Source organism: Lepidochelys kempii, chromosome 10 (assembly GCF_965140285.1).
Source record: "Lepidochelys kempii isolate rLepKem1 chromosome 10, rLepKem1.hap1, whole genome shotgun sequence".
Lineage (NCBI taxonomy): Eukaryota > Metazoa > Chordata > Testudines > Cheloniidae > Lepidochelys > Lepidochelys kempii.
In genome coordinates, this window is record NC_136389.1 from 84,002,095 (window position 1) to 84,024,803 (window position 22,709).

At 44.6% G+C, this 22,709-nt stretch overlaps 1 protein-coding gene across 2 annotated transcripts in view; it reads right to left on the reverse strand.

The window, feature by feature from the left end:
• Positions 1-17,137, reverse strand: part of BLM (BLM RecQ like helicase) — a 40,263-nt gene extending 23,126 nt beyond the window's left edge. Inside the window, exons 1-8 of one of the 2 annotated variants that reach the window (XM_073304563.2) lie at positions 17,060-17,137; positions 14,866-14,964; positions 13,280-14,013; positions 10,713-10,911; positions 10,118-10,233; positions 8,977-9,109; positions 5,093-5,880; positions 3,064-3,255 (exon numbers count right to left, since the gene is read on the reverse strand). In XM_073304563.2, the coding sequence (XP_073160664.2) occupies positions 3,064-3,255; positions 5,093-5,880; positions 8,977-9,109; positions 10,118-10,233; positions 10,713-10,911; positions 13,280-14,013; positions 14,866-14,963 (2,260 nt within the window). In that variant the 5' untranslated portion in view covers position 14,964; positions 17,060-17,137. Of the gene's footprint in view, positions 1-3,063; positions 3,256-5,092; positions 5,881-8,976; positions 9,110-10,117; positions 10,234-10,712; positions 10,912-13,279; positions 14,014-14,865; positions 14,965-16,149; positions 16,808-17,059 lie in introns of those variants that run through there. The other variant, XM_073304564.2, reaches the window with a different exon arrangement.
• Positions 17,138-22,709: the final 5,572 nt, after the last annotated feature.

The following is a 22,709-nucleotide window of genomic DNA, read 5'->3' on the forward strand; positions in this document are numbered from 1 at the left end:
GGCTCCTGCACCTGGCCCATGACATCCCCCTCGCAGGGCACCAGGGAATCCGGCGCACCCGGCAGAGGTTGCTACAGAACTTTTACTGGCCCGGGGTCTTTACCACGGTCCGGCAGTATTGCCGATCCTGTGACCCCTGTCAGAGGGTGGGGAAGGCCCGGGACAAGGGGAAAGCGGCTTTGAGACCTTTGCCCATCATAGAGGAGCCTTTCCAGAAGGTGGCCATGGACATCGTGGGGCCTCTCAGCAAGACGACCCGGTCGGGGAAGAAATACATTCTGGTGGTGGTAGATTTTGCCACCCGCTACCCCGAGGCAGTGCCCTTAGCTTCCATTGAAGCAGACACCGTGGCCGATGCGCTCCTGACCATTTTCAGCCGAGTGGGGTTCCCCAAGGAAGTCTTGACAGACCAAGGCTCCAACTTCATGTCGGCCCTGCTCCGGTGCTTGTGGGAGAAATGTGGGGTCCGGCACGACTGGGCCTCAGCGTATCACCCCCAGTCCAACGGGCTGGTGGAGAGGTTTAACGGGACGCTAAAGATGATGCTGAAAACCTTTATGAACCAGCACCCGCAGGACTGGGACAAGTACTTACCTCACCTGCTGTTCGCGTACAGGGAGGTGCCCCAGGAGTCTACTGGATTTTCGCCTTTCGAACTGTTATATGGCAGGAGGGTGAGGGGCCCCCTGGACCTGATGAGAGACGAATGGGAGGGGAAGGCCACTCCCGATGGAGAGTCAGTGGTGGAGTATGTCCTGATCTTCCGAGAGAGACTGGCTGAACTCATGGGCCTGGCCAAGGAGAATCTGGCCAGAGCCCAGAGGAAGCAGAAGGTCTGGTATGACCGCACGGCACGGGCCCGTGCCTACGCCACCGGGGATCAGGTGATGGTTCTCATCCCAGTGAGAAAGAACAAACTACAGGCCGCCTGGGAGGGCCCTTTCAAGGTCGTCAAGCAGCTCAATGAGGTAAACTATGTGGTGGAGCTGTCAAACCGGGCGCACCACCGCCGGGTGTACCATGTGAATATGATGAAGCCATATTATGCCAGGGGGAATGTGGTGTTGGCCGTGTGTGGACAGTGGGAAGAGCAGGGAGATGACCCTTTAGTAGATCTATTCCCTGGGACCAGAGCTGGTTTCCCCCTGGAAACAATTCCCCTCTCGGATCAGCTAACCCCTGCCCAGCAAGCTGAGGTCAGGGAGGTGCTGCATCCGTACCGACAGCTGTTTTCCAACCAGCCTGGACGCACTAATCTGACTGTCCACCGGGTGCAGACAGGGTCACACCCGCCGATAAGATGCTCCCCCTTCCGAGTCACAGGGAAAACTGCTCAGGACCTGGAAAGAGAGGTCCGGGACATGCTGGCTTTGGGGGTGATCCAGCCATCTGCCAGCCCTTGGGCCTCGCCGGTGGTGCTGGTCCCCAAAAAGGACGGGTCGGTCCGGTTCTGTGTGGACTATCGGAAGCTCAATGCCATCACTGTATCTGATGCCTACCCCATGCCCAGGCCGGACGAGCTCCTAGACAAGCTGGGAGGAGCTCGGTACCTCACCACCATGGACCTTACAAAGGGCTACTGGCAAGTGCCGCTGGATGCAGATGCCCGACTGAAATCGGCCTTTATCACCCCTCTGGGGCTCTATGAGTTCCTGACCCTGCCTTTCGGCCTCAAGGGAGCGCCGGCCACCTTCCAGCGCCTAGTGGACCAGCTCCTGAGGGGGATGGAGAGTTTTGCCGTGGCGTATATTGATGACATCTGTGTCTTTAGCCAGACCTGGGAGGACCACGTGTCCCAAGTTAGACAAGTGCTGGACCGACTCCAGGGGGCTGGGCTGACTGTAAAAGCGGAGAAGTGCAAGGTGGGGATGGCGGAAGTATCTTACCTGGGCCATCGGGTGGGGAGCGGCCGCCTAAAGCCGGAACCAGCCAAGGTGGAGGTGATCAGAGACTGGCCCGCTCCCCACACCAAAAAGCAGGTCCAAGCCTTTATTGGGATGGCAGGATACTACCGAAGATTTGTGCCCCACTTTAGCGCCATCGCCACCCCCATCACGGAGCTATGCAAGAAGGGGAAGCCAGACAAGGTGGTCTGGACCGAGCAGTGCCAGGAGGCTTTCCGGGCGCTGAAGGAGGCTCTGGTCAGTGGCCCAGTTCTGGCAAACCCAGACTTTGACAAGCCCTTTGTGGTGTTCACCGACGCCTCAGACACGGGACTGGGGGCGGTCTTAATGCAGGAGGATGAAAAGGGGGAGAGACACCCCATCGTGTACCTGAGCAAGAAGTTGCTACCCCGGGAGCAACACTACGCGGCCATCGAGAAGGAGTGCCTGGCCATGGTGTGGGCCCTCAAGAAACTAGAGCCCTATCTCTTCGGGCGACACTTCACTGTCTACACCGACCACTCTCCCCTGACCTGGCTGCACCAGATGAAAGGAGCCAACGCCAAGCTCCTGAGATGGAGCCTGCTCCTGCAGGATTACGACATGGACGTGGTCCACGTGAAGGGAAGTGCCAACCTGATAGCGGATGCGCTGTCCCGGAGAGGGGGCCCCGAACTTCCCCAGGTCACTGGTCAGCGTGACCCTGCTCAGTTCAGTCTCGAAGGGGGGAGAGATGTGACGATGTGACTCAGCAGGGAGTGGGGAGTGTTGACCTGGGAATGTGCCCTGGGGATGGGAGACCTGAGAGCCTGTCACCTGAGCCAGGAGGGGGAGGGGGAGGTGACACCTCCGCCCAGGAATGTGAACAGAGGCTGCAGCAGGGAACCTGCTGGGTGGGTTTAGTTTTCAGTTTGGGGCTGGGTGGAGGAACACAGGGAACCCCAGGGCTGGGGTCTAAGCTCCCTGCTCCCCCAGAAGGACGTGATTGAGGGGTCCTGGTTGTACCCACAAGCTCGGTTTGGGACTGTTCCTGTTGTCCAATAAACCTTCTGTTTTACTGGCTGGCTGAGAGTCTCAGTGGATCCCAGGAAGAGGGGTGCAGGGCCTGGACTCCCCCACACTCCGTGACAGTCATACACCACTGACAGTTTCCAGTTGGCTGATGTACATAGATACGTACCAGTGGGCATTAAGATAAAACAATCTTCACCCAGCAGGGAAGCATTGATGGCCTCCAGCTGATTTGTTCGAAAATGGTGCAGACCAAATTTTTTGTGAAATATCTTCATCATATCTTTAGAATGGGAAAACGTAAAGCCTCTGAAGCGTGCTAGTGCTGGATTTTCGGATGGTGATTTTTTCAGCGGTGGGTCTAGCAGAAAAGGAAAGCCTATTAAAATTAGCATCATAATTGGTTACCAATAAAACAGTCAGATACAGAGAAATCTTACTATTTTACACTCCACACAGAGCCAAACCCTGCAGAGAATCCAGGTGATTCTCAGAGCAAAGCATCAGGATTAGAGTTTACTTTTAGACATTTTATGACCACATACAAAACAATTTCGATATGTGTGTTAGTTATGAAAAAACTGTAGCCCCAAATGGGGAGGGACGGGGGATGGACACCTTTAATTCTTTTTGCAGTTGCTAAAGCAGCACAAATTAAGACCCATGTTATAAAAATTTTACTTAAATGGGGATGTGTGTGTAAGTTAGGGAACATTTTAAATCATGCGCAATTTAGCAAATTCTCATTATGCTCCTGTTTGCATTTATAAAACAATACAGATCATTTCAAAAGTGGCTAATATACAAATCAAGATTCTTCTGTCAAACAAGGACTGTAACCTAGTGACCTAAAAGTTCAGCTAATTCCAAGGTTGACTTCAGGTTCCACTGGACATGTTTTACAATATAAAACAAAAACTGTTTTGCTTTAAGTGTAACGCAGATGACTAATTCACCACTTAACTGTTCATCACTACAAAAACATGAATTATCTAAAGAAAAATGCATGCATATAGCGCTCAAGATAGTCAAGAGAGTAGATTTTGAACTCTGTAGCACTTACATCCACATTTGGGTACTGTTTGGATTTCAGTGAATGAAAAGCACTATATCAGTGGCCCATTATATGAAATGCATAACCTTATTCTGTTAAATACCTTTTTCAAAATTGCATACATTTGTGGTGTTCATTTTTAAAGGGGCTGTTTTAAAAATCAGCGGAACAGGATTTAGTAAGTAGATATGACAGCACAGAAGGATGCAAACTGCCAGATTAGGCAACAATGAATTCCTCTTTTTAGATAAGCCTGGTCAAGGTTGGTTATGTTTTAAAATTATTCTCCCATGACGATGGTCCAATAATTTGGATGAGTTTGTAGACTACAGACAAAAACCTGTTTAATTTAAATTCTTCCACATAAAAAACAGTGAGTCAACTTCTGCAGAACACTCCAGCCCTCAGTGTTCTTGTAGCACAAAGGAGCTGTAAAAGAAAGGAAGCAGTCCTTGAGGAGTGTTCACAACATAAGGGGGCTTGCCAGGTGACATAAAGCGAACAGAATGGCTCCACTACACCCCATATCTTTAAGCATGGTGCCTCAGGAGAAGGTGTGGCCAGAACATACTGAGCTCCAGTTGGTATAACTGTCTGGAAGGGTCCCATTACATACAGGCTTGTGCAATTTAGCATAACTTCAAAGCTGCTCTAAATTACACTGCAGACTAGAATTCAAGAGCCAAAAAGAAGGCTGAAAGCCATTATAGCACCTGTGAACAAAGGGACAGATAGTCTGACCTATATCCTACCAGAAGGATTAGATTTGTTTTAAGAAGTGATGTATATGCAAATATGCTCTCTTGCACAATATAACAAAGTTAATTCCAAGTCACCTGCCTAGTTCTAATGCTTGCAGGATTGTTACTATAATAAATACATTTGTTTCAAATTTTGCAAAGCTGAAGCTGCTAGAAGTCAGAAACCTGCCCTGCAAATACACATTGCTGTGAAGTGTGATTTGATTAGACGAAAGAGCATGTTACCTAGAAATTGTGACGTTGCAATTAGTAATACACCAGTAGAAATTTCCACAACAAAATATACTTACAGTCTATCGTAAATTACTTAAATTCACCCCTCACAATACTTTTTAGCATATAATTTTTGCTATGATAAATTAATCAAAATTAGTATAATTTACCTGAGCAGTTCTTGGCTGACACCAAGATATTTGGTTTTGAAACAGGATTAGATATAGGGCTAGTTTCCTTGACTGTCGAAAATGACTTCAATAATGATTTTGCAGATTGACCTTCCCTGATAGGTTGGTATAGTGGTGTAGATGTCTTTTCATTTGCTGAAACATACAGTGGATTATCCCACCTCTCATCAAAATCATCATCAAGAACAAAATTATCAAGATCAAAGTCTATGTCCCTTGCTCCTAAATTGTCATCTCCTCCTATGTTATTAATACTAGTAGACCTTTTATTTTCAACTTTCAAAGTAGTGCTTGTTACAGGCATTTTTGAAAAGAGGCAGCTTCCATCCTTTTCCATCCTTGGTTTTTCACACCAGCTACTGTTGAAAGAGGATATCTCAGAGTGAAAGCTGAGTGATGTTCTTTCTTTGACATCCATCTTCGAAAAAGAAAGTCCTGCATTTTTTGTGATGTTGGTATCCAGGGCAGCACACTGCAAAAAATTTGATGTACCTGAGGTATCTAGGGTTTGAAGTTTTGTTGTAGAGAAGGTGCTCATATTAAGGTTTCCTTGACATTCAACAGCAACAGAAAGTTTAGAGGGAACTTTTGTAAATTTGAATGAGTTTCCTTCAGAGTTTAAGCTATACTTTTGACCTGACTGAACAGGAATGCTGTCATCCATAGAGGTAACATGCCCAGGATGGGATTTCCAGTTTGAGGCAAAGAGCATACCTAAGTCACTTTTGTTTGCATTTGCATCAATATGATTAGCTAACAGTTCTCTCCTGAAAAAACAAAACAAAACACAGAGTAGTAAGACATCATAAATTTTACAACACTCAAATATTGTCTTTTGTCTTCTGCCACCACAGGAAAAAATAAGGCTTCCTTAAAATATACAAATAAAGTGAGTTAGTTTATAACACAACTGTGCCAGAATTCTGGTGTTTAAAAATTGTAGAGCAGAGGTTCCCAAACTATTGCTGACCCCTGTGGGAGAGCAATAAGGTTATCAAGGGGGCACGAAGACCTTGGGGAAGCAGACAGGGCTCTGTGCAGGTGGTTGCAGCTGCCAGGACCAGGATCCCTGCGCACCTCACTCCCACATTGCTACACCAGTAGCAGCCACCAACAAGCAGTTACGCATTTCTGCTGGGGAGGTTGGCAGAGACTCTGCAAGCAGGGAACAGAAGGCTACACCCCAGGAATACTGACACCACTGCCAGACAAAGTCCCCTCCTGACCCTTCAGTGCAGCTCCAGGGTACAGAGCCCCATCCACTTGAACTGCCAGACAGATCCTGCGCAGGAAAAGCAGGCAGGGTCGCACACAAGGGCTAGAGTCAGAAGGATGCCCCGTCCAGCAGGAGGCCAGTACTCACATGGTACATCTCTCCATTCCCTCCCGATCCCAGGGCCCTTCAGTGCTGCCCTGTTCACCTCCCCTGCACAGGTGAGGAGTGACACAGGCAGGGAGCTGGTTCCTGCAGCCAAGACTGCCTGACTGCTGAAGGGAACAGAAGCCCCCTCCTGACTCCAGCCTTTCAGCACCCCACCTGTCCCCCATGGTTACAGGGTACTCCTCCCCCATAACCCCATTGAAAAGAGGGGGTATGTGCATGGGACATGAATCTCTGAAGTGGGGCTTAGCAAAAAAAAGTTTGGGAACCTTTTCACAAGCTAGAAAATTTCCTATTCTCCAACAGCCAAAGACAAAACCAAAAAAACGGTCCAGACAAATGAAGCAGCTTTGAAGAAGCTTTAAGTGCAGCTTTGATTTGTTAAAGGGCCTAATAGGAGCTTCCATATCCATATTTTGCTCTATGGAATGTTTCTTGATTTGTAAAGCCAACTGTACAAAAAGAAGAGAGTGCAATGGCTGGCTTCAGGAACCACCACTCACCTCTCCAGACTCCTAGACAGTCAGGATTACTGGTCAGAGAGAGGATGAAATGAAAACAAGTTCTTATTTGCACAACCTCTCTCACTTCTAGGTTACTCTGCAATTCTACACTGCTTGGCAGAGGGTAAAAAACAAAAAATCTGTCAAGTATCTTGCTGAATTAGACTACTGGGTTTGAAATTTGTAACAATGGCTGAACAGAGACAGACGTTATTAAATCCAAACCAGGTAAGAGCAAATGTAACAGTACCATTGGGGGCGGGGGGAAGGAGGTGGGAGAGTGAGAGTGGTAGTTAGATATAACAAATTATATAATCTCTGGATTTTTAGAAATCACTTTTTCCAGATGTAAAAACTTATACCTGCTTAAGACAGTATTTGTTACTATTTTGTTTTTTCTGCTTCTGTTTTGTTTCCTGACAGTATTAAGTTAAAGACCAAAAGCATTCCATTTGTATTTTTTTTTTCTTTACTGTAAATTATGTAGACAGCTTTTCTTGATTCTCAAAATAGAAGACAGTTCTGTGAATATGCTTAATCATTCTGACACTGACCCAACAGACCTCTATCAGATTGAGTTAGCTGACTAATTTAGGCCCCAATCCTGCAAATATATGCTTAATTTTACTTGTTTAACCCCCTTGAAGTCAAGGGACTACAAACATGCTTAAAGTCAAACGTGCATAAGCATTTGCTATACCTGCACCCTGGAGATTCTGAGATCAAAGATACAGTATTGAGATCTGAGTAGTTATCAGATATCTTAAGAAAAAGGAAAAACTTTTTATGGAAGAAAAACTGTTCATACTTTATTTTTATAATTTTTTAAACTCGTCTTTTGTTATGAATCTCAATTATTAAGAAATGATAAATAAAAAGAAAAAACCTTACTTTCAATTAAAAAGTAAAATAATTAAATGTCCTAGCAAAAAGATTTAAATCCTTGGTTTTGCTACCAGCATGACACTGAAGTAATGTTATAAATAGATAATCCTCGAACACAGTTGGAGGGGGAAATAGTTTTAATAGTTTAATAATTATGGGCCTCAATTTGAAGAAAATGAAAATAATATGCTTGAGCTATATTATTTTCCCTATCTATTTCTTAAAGACTTAAAAGATTGGGATTGTTTACTTAAGAAAGGAGAATAAGAAGGGACATTATAAAAATATATAAAATAATGAACGGTGTAGAAAAGGTAGATTGGGAGCTTGTATTCTCCTGTCTCGTAACACAAGAAAAAAAACTGGGAACTTCAAACCAATAAAACGAATACTTTTCACACAATGCATAATTAGACTATAGAACCATTGGCACAACAAGATTAAAAACAGGATTAGACAGACAATTATAGGAAAAACTAGTATATCTAGAGTCATAATTGTTAATCCAACAAAAATGTTGGCAGGAATATTAAACCTCATGCTTCAGGACTTAAGGCAATCTCTAACTATTAGAAACCAGGGTTAGACTTAATGCAGAGGGCAGATTATCCCATTTCTGCCTACCACAGGGGTTCTTCCTCTGATGTGTCTGGTACTGGGCACTGTCAGAGAAAGGATAATGGACTAGCTGGACCTCAAATTTGATTCAGTCTGGCAGTTTCTGTTCTTACAGATCCCTAATTATTCTATCCAAAAAGAGTTAACACTTCTACACCATTGAAAAGATCATTTCATTTACCCAGGAATATTAACTTGTTTAAAAATATTAACTGCCACCTTACCAGTCTGATAGAAAACACATACAATCAAAAAGAAAAGGAGTACTTGTGGCACCTTAGAGACTAACAAATTTATTTGAGCAGCTCACGAAAGCTTATGCTCAAATAAATTTGTTAGTCTCTAAGGTGCCACAAGTCCTCCTTTTCTTTTTGCGAATACAGACTAACACAGCTGCTACTCTGAAACATACAATCAAGATGCTGATGCGCACAAAAATGCAGAAGTAGTACTAAAGACTCCTAATTAAAACACACCTGAGACTTCTCTGTTGAAGAAGGTCATTCCCACAAGACAAAGACTTAAGTTCATATATTGGGATAGAATCTACTAGTTTACAGATGTCCTCCATCACACTGAAGAGATGCTGTTCCAAACTTAAGAATTCATCTGCAAAGTAATATAGTATACATTTAATAAAGTTTTAATTATGTGATGTCAATATTTTCCCCAAATGGCAAAGAAAAATGTAATATGTATAAAAGTTTAAACTGCTTATTTGGTATATTTTAAAGTTATGTAATTATTAGCAATCAAAAGACTATTTCTATGCATGCAACATTAAATTTTAAGCTATATATACATACATACTTTTTTTTTGCGCCCATGGAACTGGTTTTTAATGCAGCTGCACAGGTGGAACCCAGGGCACAATTTGGCCCTAACATTGAAAGTTGGCAAACTGTTTTGTTGATGGTGCACAAGAAAAAAATATGATCAACCTCTGTCTCTCAGAGTCTGGCTTCCAGAATAGTACTGTTAACTAACCCACATTGCACATATGTTTTTAGTAATGTTGAATGTGTAACTTCATATATGAAATATGTAAAGCCTGAGAGAGTTTATATTACTCTGAGCCATAACTTGTTATATGCCTGGACTGTCTGTTTAAATTTGCAGTCTTAATGTTGCACCAATGGTAAAACCTTATCTTCAATACAAGAATTGAAAAATTCTTTACAAATGTTAATTTAGCTCAACGCTCCTTATAAAATGAGTATGATCTCCATAGTTAAAAAAAAGGGGGGGGCAAGCATTAAAAATTAAGAGGAAACATTTTCTAGAGTGATCACTTTGAGAACTCAGTTTGACGCCTTGTGAGTGCTCATCACTTCAGAAAATCAGGCCCAAGATATCCCTGGCAGGGCACCCAGGAACAGATAGCCTCAAAAGAGTCCAGTGATTCTGGCTAAGTGATGTGCTCAAGGTTACATAGCAAGTAAATGGTAGAATCAGGAACGGAACTCCAAATCTCCTGCCTCCCAGTCCTGTGCTTTAACCACTAGCAAATGCTCATTCCTGTAGCACAGTAGATGAAGAAAATGAGAACAAAAGGAATTGCACACCCTTCAAGAGACATTTAATGCATAGATGTTTCAGCTGAAGTGTTTCTTATACCTGCATGCTCTATACTGGTCCCACTGGTAGGCTGCTTTCTGATGATTTTCCCAGGTTTTGACAGACTGTTATCAATCATTAATTTTCCATCTACAGCAGGTTCTTTGAAAATATTACTAATATTAAAATGAAAAGTCATTAAAACACATATCAATAAATCAAATTATTTTCACGGGAGGAGAAATTAATTTGCATGCTTAGGATAACAGTTTTATGCACTATGCATATTACACAAAACTACTTAACTCTCAAAAACGAGTGAACCCCAAGTAAATAATTGAGTAACTCCATCTTCCACCCACCTGATTCACAACCAAATTAGGCCCTTGATACAGGCTTGGCTAGGGTGGAAATGGTGCTTCCTGTGAAGCTAACACCACTCTGAGCATAGTAGAAGACTGCATTTCATGACATTCATTATTGCCAATTGCTACACTGCCATTCGTTCAAGAAACAAGGTCTCAAGTCTATTCATTCACCCAGTCAATTCAGCCAGTAACATTTTAACAAGTGGAGATTTTAGGACTAGCATCCTTTTTTAACCTGTTTAAACCATCCTAGTGATAAACATTTGCTATAGTGAATTTTGTTTTACCTAATGTTTTTTATAGAAGATGAGGAAGAAAGCACTTCTTCCTCTGGAGAGGGTGGAATGAAATCTAGGTAATCATCCTCCTCAATTCCAGTGTAATCAGGAGTCTCATCCGATCCTTTAGCCAGTTCCTTCAACGCATAGCTATTCTTCTCACCCTCATTTAGCTTTTGTTTGCCATTATGCTGTTTTTTACTGAGAGCTGAAACAGAAGAGAGATGTTGGGCAAGGTTATAACCTTTTCTTCATTTTGGAAATAACCAAAGACGCAACTGAAAAAAAGAACAATGAAGCTTTACTACCTAGGATTCTATATATTTCAAATGGAGTTTACTATTTCTCAGCTTTAATAAATGATACAGACTCTATTCCCACAACAATGTTCTTTTGCATAAAAAGCAAATCCCTCCAAAATAATTTTAAATAAGTGGCTTAGAAAACTGGGGCATTACAAAGGACAAAAATGGTGCTTCTTCAAACACAACTTCTATAAAGTACATCTTGCAGATTTTTCTTATTATAGTACAAGTGTCTTCTCAAGAGCTGAAACTTCAAAACATTTCTGAGTAGTTACATCTTCTATAGCTGAACTAGAAAACTAACCTTATAAACAGAAGCCATCTCCATAATATGGATTAGGTATTATAGATTTTTACAGTTTATGTATTCTTCCCTCATTTGTAGTGTAAGACAGAAGTTCCCAAACTGGGGCACACAAAGAGGTTATCGAGGGGTACAAAGACTTGACAGGGTGCACTGGAGGTCCGGAGTCAGCAGGGGACTCTGTACAAATTGGAAGTAGATGGGGCTCTATACAGGTGGTCTCAGCTGCCAGGACCAGGCTCCCTGTCTTTTTTGCTGCTCCACTGTCACAGCTGCAGCAGCCACCAATGGACAGTTACCTTCCTCTACTGGGGTAGCACCAGGGACTATGTGAGCAGGGAGCGGAAAGCTGAACTACTGACTCTTCCCTGCCAGTCAAAGCCCCCTGCTGACGCCAACCCTTCAGCACAGTTCTAGGGCACAGAGCCCTGTCCTCTGCTGGAAAGAGCCTATGCAGGGGAAGCTGATGGAGCTGTGCTCAAGGGCTGGGGTCAGCAAGGAACTCTGTTCAGCAGGGGGCCAGTACTCAAGGAGTGCAGCTGTCTGCTCCCCTCCTGACAGGCAAGGAACTGAGTCCAGGCAGCTGAGACCAAATGACCACTGCAGGAACCAGGTGGCTTCCTCAACTGCCATATGGTGAGTTTTTCCCCCGTCACTCCTCCAGGAGATTTCGGGCACCCCTCATGAGTACAGGGCACCCCTCTCCCCTTAGAAAAAGGGTGTGCATGCATAGGACATGAATCTCCAAACGGGGGTTCAGCCAAAAAAAAAAATGTTTGGGAATCTCTGGTATACAGAAGATGTTTCTGCTCTAAGGCCCAAATCTATACACTTTTTTTGCACTGGTATAACTATTTCTTGTTAGGTGTGCAATATTTTTTAAATGAGAGAGTCATACCAATACAACCCTTAGTGTAGACACAGTTATACTAGCATAAAGATACCATATACAGGTAAAGCCTATTTCCCTTCTTGTATGAGAAGAGTTATACCAGTATAAAGCATCTTTATTCTGATATAACTGCATCCATGCTGGGGGGGGAGGGGAGGTGGCAAGCGAGGGGGGCAGAGGGAAGTGTACCATTTTAAAGCAGCACAATGTGTGTTTAGACAAGACCTATTATCTATTCTAATTACTTGCCCTCCCTATTGTGAGAATTAAATGAGGTATCTTTAGCAAAATATGGATTCTTCAGAAATGTGAGAAATCACATCCTGACTACTGAGGTGGTTTTTGTTATTCCCTGTGCCATTAAGATATTACAGTCTAAGGATAAAGTACCTATTCCTTTCCATAAGGAAAATGAAGAATAAGAATCTACCCTATGTAACAATCAAGAAACATTAAGCACAAAAAGAAAAGGAGTACTTGTGGCACCTTAGAGATTAACAAATTTATTTAGAGGCTAAAGCAAACAATGAGCAGCTAAGCAGGAAACAGCTCAAAGTTAACGGATAGTAAACTCCCCATTTCATGCACTTTTTAAATGTAATGGATTAAAATGCCGTGATACAGATTAATTTCTATTACTCAATATTTCCCATAGTCACACTGAACTATAAATGGAAACTGAAAGCACTTGCAATGAATTAAAATTGGGAGTCTAATTTCACTGCAGCATCTGCAAGTGCCTCTTTTTTTCCTGAATGCTACTCCAGGAGATCTTCCTTCTCCAACAGTACATTATAGGGCTTACTGGTTTTTCCCCAGGAGTGAAAGTCCATTGTCAAACAGAGGTTCTAAACATCAGTGATGGCACTTTCTACAACAAAATCCATATGCTACACACTTAGACCCTGATTTTCAGCTCCCTGATTTGACTTTAGTTAGAGTGGTGAGGGCTAGGCACTTCTGAGAATCAGACCCTTAGTGTGTAGACCTGAAAATAGTCCTCTAAGTTTATTATGAGATCAGGCCAATTTTATTTGAAATATTACATATAAAATACATTAAGAGAATGCATTACCTGTATGAGTTTCTTCTTTTTCGTCACTCAGAATAGTTTCTGTAGACAACTTTTTCTCATGAAGATCTTCACCTAAAAGTCTTTTACAATCTTTGGGATCTGAAACATCAAGACAAATCAAAGATCTGTTTGATAGAGCTGGCTGTTTGTCATTCAGTGATTTTTCATCATTCTCAGAAAGACAATGTTTTGACAGTCGTTGCTCACTGTTCACAGTCCTGGATGCCTTAGATAATCTAACTGTACAGGAATTGGATATTTGAAGAGTCTTGCTGGGTTTTACAATTGGATTTTTGGGGGACAAAACCAATGATTTTGAGTTTTGTTTACCAGATATATCAAAGTCATTTATGTCATCCCAGTCATCTTCTATAGTAATAATGGAGTCATCTGAACAATTGTGGTCTACTTTCTGGGAAGCAGAATCACCTGGTTTCTTGCTTACATTCTCTTCCTTTCTAGGAGGTAAATAATTTGAAACTTGCTGGGAACATTCAAAAGAATTTAACGATATCCAGTTTGGACAAAGTTGTTGTATTTCGTGCTGTTTGGATGTCTTCTCAAAGAGGTCATTGATTTTTATCTGCTTATCCTTTGATGTGGGAAAAGATGCAACAGATTTAGTCTGGAAAGTATTAACGTCCTTCTCCTTCAATGCAGAGCTCTTTGTAACACTGAAACAGTTTATGGATACAGCATTACCTGGAGCACTTTTCTTTTTGAAAGTGAAACCTCTGCAAAATAAAATGGATTTTTTCAGAGTTTTTAACATTGTAAAATTTACTTATTTTTGGAAAAACAAAAATAAAGCTACATTTCATCAACATCAAAAATCCCTTCACACGACCAAATATCAAAAGTGTGCACTTAACATAACTGAGAAGCTATTGGTAGCTATTTTTTCTGAATTCTATATTTCAGTCTCACACATAGGCATTCTAGCTTTTAATGGATTATAGTATTTATTTTATGTGGATTAAGCACCCTAAATGCCACAGATTATGATTTATGTCCATAATTATGTATCTTAAGTCATTTTAACCAAGTGTTACAAGGTGCTGCGCACACAAGGCTCCCTCCGACTAGAATGGAAGTTGTGGGTGCTAACAGAACCTCTGAAAATCAGGCCATTTGGCCTTAAGTATCATGACTTTTGCTTTGAACATCACTCAGATGTTAAGAAGTTTACTTCAATATTGATAAAAACATTTTTCATACTTTGATACTCAGTAGCATAAAGCAGCATGTCACCAGAAGTAGTGGTCTGGATTCCATGCAGTTAGTAAGAAAATTATACTTTAGTTTGATTGTAGTGAGTGTAGTTTTTCCATGCCAATTAAACAATAAGCCTATCTTGGCCACTCCATGGAAGCCCACACAATCCATTCTACTTAGGAGACACAGAAGAATATTTTTAAAAAAACCCAGAAGCAGGCCCTCTGTTTAATTTTCTGCATCAACTTTAAGCAGAGAAATTGTAAAAAAAAAAAAAAAAAAGACCAGAACCCAAACTGACAAAAGTTGACAACCATGGTACTTTTCTTTGTTACTTTTGATGATGAGCAGCAAGCTAGACTGATACTTACGCTGCTTTATGTTTTGGAAGAGCTAGTTTATTGTGAGTTCCTTTTGCTGAATGAAGCTCTAGCTGCTTCTGGAGGTTGTTCTGTGGAAGATCAGCCATGCTATCCAAAAAAAAAAAAAAGACGATTTAAGGTATTACATTAAGAATATCACTGGCTACACAAACTCTCCTATGGGTTCAAACTAAGAAGGCTTTTTGAAATTTTGCCACCTACAGGCTATTTTTGTGGAAGAGTGATATACTGGGCATTGATGATTACAAGTGTAAATATGGACAGTAAGAGTGCTAACAATCTTTGACAGATTACGGTATATACATTGCTTCCCTAATAAGACCAAAAACTTCATCCTATCATCATCATAACAGGAAAGGTTAACAGTTAAAGTAAAATAAGACCATATAAGAGACATACACAGTAGGCTAATTTAAAAGTAAGCAGAGCTCTGTGAACAAAAGGACATTTAAGTTTGTTAAATTGTAAAGTGCTACGGAATCTTTCATGATGAAAGGTGCTATGTAAGTGTAAGTGATTACACAGCACATTTCCGATTCAAGACATTACTTGTGAGTGACCAATAAAGCAAAGTTATTGTTATGCCAAGCTGAAATTGTTTGGCCATTTATGTGGATTTTTAGAAAAGGCATAAGCAGGACCCATTTAATGCCTCCCTCCAAGATCAACTTCTCTGTTCAGGTACTGTAGCACCTCTTATGTGGAAATGTCATCACCACCAATTGGCTCAAGTCATGGTGCAGCTTAAAACTGAAAACATGAATTAATATGAACTAGGTTAAAAAACAGAAACCCTTAACAGTCAGGCTTAAACCATTATTGGTAGTGGCTGAGTCAAGAGAGTACCAAAATACCAAAGTGCAACTGTCATCACACCAGAATATTATGGACCGTTCAGAGTGGCATACCAAGAGGACCTGGTTTCAGAGTGGTTTCCGATGAAGTGAGCTGTAGCTCACGAAAGCTCATGCTCCAATAAATTGGTTAGTCTCTAAGGTGCCACAAGTACTCCTTTTCTTTTTGCGAATACAGACTAACAAGGCTGTTACTCTGAAAAAAGGAAAGGAGTACCTGTGGCACTTTAGAGACTAACATTTATTTGAGCATAAGCTTTTGTGAGCTACAGCATCTGATGAAGTGAGCTGTAGCTTATGCTCAAATAAATTTGTTAGTCTCTAAGGTGCCTCAAGTCCTCCTTTTCTTTTTGTGATGTTTGAGGACTTGTCTACCTTAAAAGACTATCAAAAGTTTGAACATGATCATGAACCGCACCAGATAACAAAGAGGGCCACAGTGTGGTAGCCTGCAGAAAGGAGGGCAAATCACATTCTGCCGGGTCAGCAAAATGCAATTGAATTCCGAGTCTGACACGTTGCCCCAAACTGTTGTTCTGTGGTGACGTGCGCTGGCAAACGGCTGCCATGTTTCACCCCAAGGATCCTGTCAGCTTAGCAGCAACTGAAGCCATCCTTGTCAGACTCGGGGCCTTCGGGATCCTTGTCAGACTCGGGGCCTTCGGGATCCTTGTCAGACTCGGGGCCTTCGGGATCCTTGTCAGACTCGGGGCCTTCGGGATCCTTGTCAGACTCGGGGCCTTCGGGATCCTTCACGGCAGCCACAGCAGATGCTCTGGGGACATGCTGTTGCAGTTAGGCAGAAGCTTCGTGGCCTTTTCGGGGGGAGGGAGAGCTCAGTGGTTTGAGCATTGGCCCGCTAAACCCAGGGTCGTGAGTTCAATCCTTGAGGGGGCCATTTAGGGATCTGGGGCAAAAACTGGGGATTGGCCCTGCTTTGAGCAGGGGGTTGGACTAGATGACCTCCTGAGGTCTCTTCCAGCCCTGATAATCTAGGATTTTCCTCCCGAGCGGCCCGGCGCGTCCCCGCCCCGTTCGGTGGCTCGAAGGCAGGGCTCCTGCCGCGGCCTGCCCCCCGAGCGCCTCTCCCCGTGGGGCAGGCGGGGGCCACCGCCAAGGCGCTGGTGCCAGGCCGGGGGCCGTTTCTGGGGCAGCCTCCCCCCCGCCCCCCGGGACCCCCCCCGAGCCAGCTAGGGCGAGGAGCGGGAGCAGGCTCGAGGGGGCCCTGACCGGCCGGCCGGCGGGAGCCGCGGCCACCGACCGTGCCTGTGTTAGCGCCGGGCCCTTCCCCGGCCCCGGGCCCAGGCCCGGCCCCGCTGCCCCCTCACCTGTCCCAGCCGCGCGGCGCGGCGCGGCCCGGCCCGGCCCCCTCCTGGGCCCCCGCGCGCCCCGCTCCCTTCGCATTTGGCGCCAACCCACCTCCCCAAAGTGCGGCTTCCCCATTGGCTGCAGGACTCGGGGGGAAGTGACGACAGAACGCTTCCGTCCCCTCCCCCCAGGGCAGCGGCCAGCAGCGCTTTAGGGGTGTGCGCGGTCAGCGCAGGCCGGCCGGGCGTTCTGGGTGATTCCATTGCAGGGCGGGGGGGAGCACAAGTTTGGGGCCATTCCATTCTGGAGTGGAGGGGGAGCTAACTAATTTCAAGACTGGTTTCAGAGTAACAGCCGTGTTAGTCTGTATTCGCAAAAAGAAAAGGAGGACTTGTGGCACCTTAGAGACTAACCAATTTATTAGAGCATGAGCTTTCGTGAGCTACAGCTCACTTCCTCAGATGCATATCGTGGAAACTGCAGCAGGCTTTATATATACACAGAGAATGGGACTGTCCGTTCTGGCGCGACTTCAGGGCGAACTTATTCTGGACATGGGGGTGGGTCAGGATCACTCCATTCTGCAACTGGCGGCGGGGGGGGAGGTCAGGATCACTCCATTCTGCCGCTGGGGGTGTGTGTGTGTGTGTGAGGATCATTCCATTCTGCAGCGGGGGGGCGGTTTGGTGGTGTCAGGATCACTCCATTCTGCAGCTGGGGGGGGTTGGGTGGTGTCAGGATCACTCCATTCTGCAGCGGGGGGGCGGTTTGGTGGTGTCAGGATCACTCCATTCTGCAGCTGGGGGTGTGTGTGTGTGTGTGTGAGAGAGAGGATCATTCCATTCTGCAGCTGGGGGGGGTTGGGTGGTGTCAGGATCTCTCCATTCTGCAGCTGGGGGGGGGGGTTTGGTGGTGTCAGGATCACTCCATTCTGCAGCTGGGGGGGGTTGGGTGGTGTCAGGATCACTCCATTCTGCAGCTGGGGGGGGGGGTTTGGTGCTGTCAGGATCACTCCCTCTGCAGCTGGGGGGGGGGGGGGGTTTGGTGGTGTCAGGGTCACTCCATTCTGCATCTGGGGGAGTTGGTGGTGTCAGGGTCACTTCATTCTGCAGCTGGCGGGGGGGGTCAAGGTCACTCCATTCTGCAGCTGGCGGCGGGTTCTGGACCACATCATTCTGGGTGGGTTGTTTGGTGGCTATTCCATATTCCCCACCCTGACCACCCCCCTGGAACGGGGATGCAGCCCGTCCCCAGTCTGTGGCATTGCCCTTCCTGCCAGACCGGGCGGTTTGCTGTTGGAGCGTCACGGGGTGAACAGGGCTCAGCCTCGATCGGCAGGGCCTGCTCAGAGGGCAGTGCTGAGCCCCTTACGGCCAGGGTCGTGACCTAGGCCGGGGCCCTGCTGACTCGTTATCCGTGGAGAGGATAAGGAGTGCCCTGGGAATCAGGGTGTCACTTAGCCTGGGCTGCAATACAGCAGAGCGTCCCCGGCCCCCCACCCTTCAGCTTCACCCTGGCGCGCAGACGGTGCATGGTGAAGCCAGGCCTTGGAGAGCTCTGAGTCGGCTCTGGTGTACGCCAGAAGCTGTGCAGACTCAAAAGACAGGGTGTGCAGAGGTCACATAAAGCCACTTTTGTGACACCCTCAATCTCTGTCCCAGGTGCAGGAACAGAGGAACAGACAGGATATGTTTCATATCTGACACAGATGGAGTGGAGCGTTTGTGGGAAACTGAGCACTAGGTTTAGGGATATAGGGCTTGTCAGACCAGATTGGCCCAGGGTCCCTCTAGTCCAGTGTCCTGCCTCTTGATAGTGCCCAGCACGAGCTGCTTCAGAGAAAGGTGCAATAACCCTTAGTGGACAAAGAGAGGAAGTTACTCTCTAGCCCTGGGCAGTTAGGCAATTTCAAACAAATAAGGACAATTCACAAAAGCAGCCAAAATCTTTTGGAATTGTTAATTCTCTTCACACAGGAAGCCTGCTATAGAAAATACAAAGGCATGATAGCCAGTACAATGGGAAATGTCAGATAAATTATATACACAAACACAGGTATATATATTATCTGAAAAATGGGGTTCTCATCAGGTAACTGACTGTGTAATTTCCATACCTTGGGTCAAGCTCTGCCTTTTAATGTGCACATGTGGCTCCCTGGAAATATGGATTTTACACTAATACACGATTTGCCAAATCTGATTTATGTACAGAACTGATTATTCATCTGAGGCTCAGAATCTCTGCTTTCCACACACACCCACAAAGCAACTCAGCCATAGAAATGGTTGGGAAATGTTCAGCTAGAGACTATTTTAAATCTTTCCATGTTTATAATCGCAAACTTCAATAAGGATAAGTTGCAGGGTCCTGCACTTAGGACGGAAGAACCCAATGCACAGCTACAGACTAGGGACCGAATGGCTAGGCAGCAATTCTGCGGAAAAAGACCTAGGGGTGACAGTGGATGAGAAGCTGGATATGAGTCAGCAGTGTACCCTTGTTGCCAAGAAGGCCAATGGCATTTTGGGATGTATAAGTAGGGGCATAGCGAGCAGATCGAGGGATGTGATCGTCCCCCTCTATTCAACATTGGTGAGGCCTCATCTGGAGTACTGTGTCCAGTTTTGGGCCCCACACCACAAGAAGGATGTGGATAAATTGGAAAGAGTCTAGCGAAGGGCAACAAAAAATGATTAGGGGTCTGGAACACATGACTTATGAGGAGAGGCTGAGGGAACTGGGATTGTTTAGTCTGCAGAAGAGAAGACTGAGGGGGGATTTGATAGCTACTTTCAACTACCTGAGAGGTGGTTCCAGAGAGGATGGTTCTAGACTATTCTCAGTGGTAGAAGAGGACAGGACAAGGAGTAATGGTCTCAAGTTGCAGTGGGGGAGGTTTAGGTTGGATATTAGGAAAACCTTTTTCACTAGGAGGGTGGTGAAACACTGGAATGCGTTGCTTAGGGAGGTGGTGGAATCTCCTTCCTTAGAAGTTTTTAAGGTCAGGCTTGACAAAGCCCTGGCTGGGATGATTTAATTGGGGATTGGTCCTGCTTTTGAGCAGGGGGTTGGACTAGATGACCTCCTGAGGTCCCTTCCAACCCTGATATTCTATGATTCTATACTATTTTGAAGACTAAACCTGCGGCTGCCTGAATACTCACAAATAACTAATAATATGACCCAAACTGTTGATGCCCTAAACAATGGCTGATGGCATGTAAGGATTCAGATTCAGAAATAACAGTAGCACAAAGCTGCTTGGTTTATTCATTAAATTATTTGCAAATCTCCTTTCGTCCTAGTCTAACAGCTCTGCCTCAGACTCTGGAACTCAAATTCAGCCCTGGCATAACCTGGATGGGAACTGTAGCTGTTGCCACCAGACCAGAGAGATTGTGTAATTTGCCTGAGGTCACACAGGAAGTCTGTGGTAGCCCAAAGGATAAAATCTGAATTTCTCAACTCTCATTTCTGTGATTTAACTACAAAACCATCTTTTCCATCTTCATTGGCATATTTCTATTCTCAAAGCAGATAAACTCAAGTAATAGGGAAAGCCTGAACTTGGAGACTTTACATATTTTTCCACATCTGACACATTGTCTCTGTGATTAACTGTTTTGCTAAATACTGTACTAACTAAATACTGTACTATTCTTAGCTGATAAATAACCTCCCAATTGTCATCACTATAGCTTCTCACATCACCCTTTGTGTTTCTTTGAAAGAGCACTTTGTAGACCACCTAGCATTAAATTCGCATGGCAGCAGCTCAAAAACACTGTGCTATCCAATTTTTAAACAAAAGCAATTATGAAAACATTACAGCTGCACTCCTTTGCATCACTCGTGTTTTGTTTGCAGTTGGTGAATAAAGGACATCATTATGCTGAAAGCGTGATTTATCATGAATTGCTGCATTAAGGCTCTGACAACCACCTGAGATTTCACGGAAAGGAAAGCCATTGGGATTCTTTCGGGTGTCCCAGTGAGGCATTCATTCACGGGACCCCTAGTGGCACTCAGAAGGTTGCTGTTCAGAACTGGCTTTTAGGGGACTTCAAAGGGATTCATGTCTAATACACTATATGGCACAATTTTCAACACCCAGCAAACCCTAGTTTTGCTGGGGGAAGTTGGGCAGAGACGGGGGGAAAGGGGCAGAAAGTGTCCACATCCCAACCTGAATCCCGCTTGTGGTGCTGGCACATGACCCTTCTGTGACTGCTATTGCAGCCTCTCGGCTGTTCTAGGGGCTGTGGGCAGCAGTCAAGCCTGCTGATTAAACATTTGCCTTTCCCCAGTTTGCCCCAAGATTTCCTCTGCACTACAGCGGTCACCAGAGATCTGCTCCAGAGCGCACACAGCCTGTGTGGCCTTCTCTGCCCGCCCTCAGCCTCTCTGCAATCAGTTCCTAGGTCTACTGCCTCAGCAGCCCCTGGCTGCCAGGAAAAGCAATTGCCGGGCATCCTGCTCAGGTCCCACAGCTCCAGACTGGGACGTACATCCTGTGAGGGACGGGAGCATGCTCAGAGCAGACAGAATGTGGAGAATTTAGCTGCCAATTCCAAACTTTAACAAGTCTCTACTGAGCATGTGCAAAGACTTTCAGAGGCTGATAACTTGGCCAAATTTGGGTGGATGTTCATAAGGATGTGGCACTGGCCATCCTCAACACCAGGGGAACCCCCCTGCAAAATGTCACGTCTCTCCTTCGAAAAAGGGAAGTGCTAGAGATCATCCACTGAATTGTTGTAGGGATTTCTGAGCATGTCTATTTCCCTAATCTTGTTCTGAAAAATGGATTAACTGTTTTACTGAAATTTTCCAGAAAACTTTTGCCTGAGGCAGACTCCTGGCATGGAAAATTTCAGCCCAAATGGCTTAGGTTTGGAAAAGTTATCAGCAACCGAAAACAGGGTCTTAGAACATATCAGGCCACCTTAATTATTTACTCTGATTTTTTAAAAATGCTGCATAATCTTAGGGGTGCATCTTAATGGACACTCTGGGTTTGACTTTGACCAGAAATTTGTAGACACATCGCTATGTTCTTTGTAGAATCAGCTATTGGGCATGTTTGCAGCAACACACTACTAGTTGCTTTTGTAACATACCACTGGAACATGTGTATACCAGATTGAACCTGAATTCTGCCAGCTAAATCCAGAGCTACTGTAAGCAGATGTCAGTCCATTGATTCAAATGATGACCCTGATCTTGCAAAGTTTTACACCTGTTCTCAGCTTTATGCACATGAATAGTAACAGTGACATAAGTAGGGTTCCACATGGGGTCAACTGCATGGGGTATCTTGCAGGACTTGGGTCCTACTCTGTAAACACTTTGGGGCGATGACCTGGATTTGGGGCTTGTCTACACAAAGCTTTTGTATCATTTTAACAATATTAATTAGTTCCTCAGGTTATTTACAGAAATAAGCTATTCTGATATAAGCACCTTTAAACCAGTTTAACTGCATCCACACTGGAGGGGATTTTAATTATATCAATTTAGAAACAGATATAGTTAAAGCACTGCAAAAAACTGGTGATGTATGTGTCTAAAGACGAAGGATTCAGTCCTGCTCCTAATGAACTCAATGGCAAAACTCCAAAGGAAAGAACTTCAAATGCTAATAGAGCATCTTTCACAAACACTAAA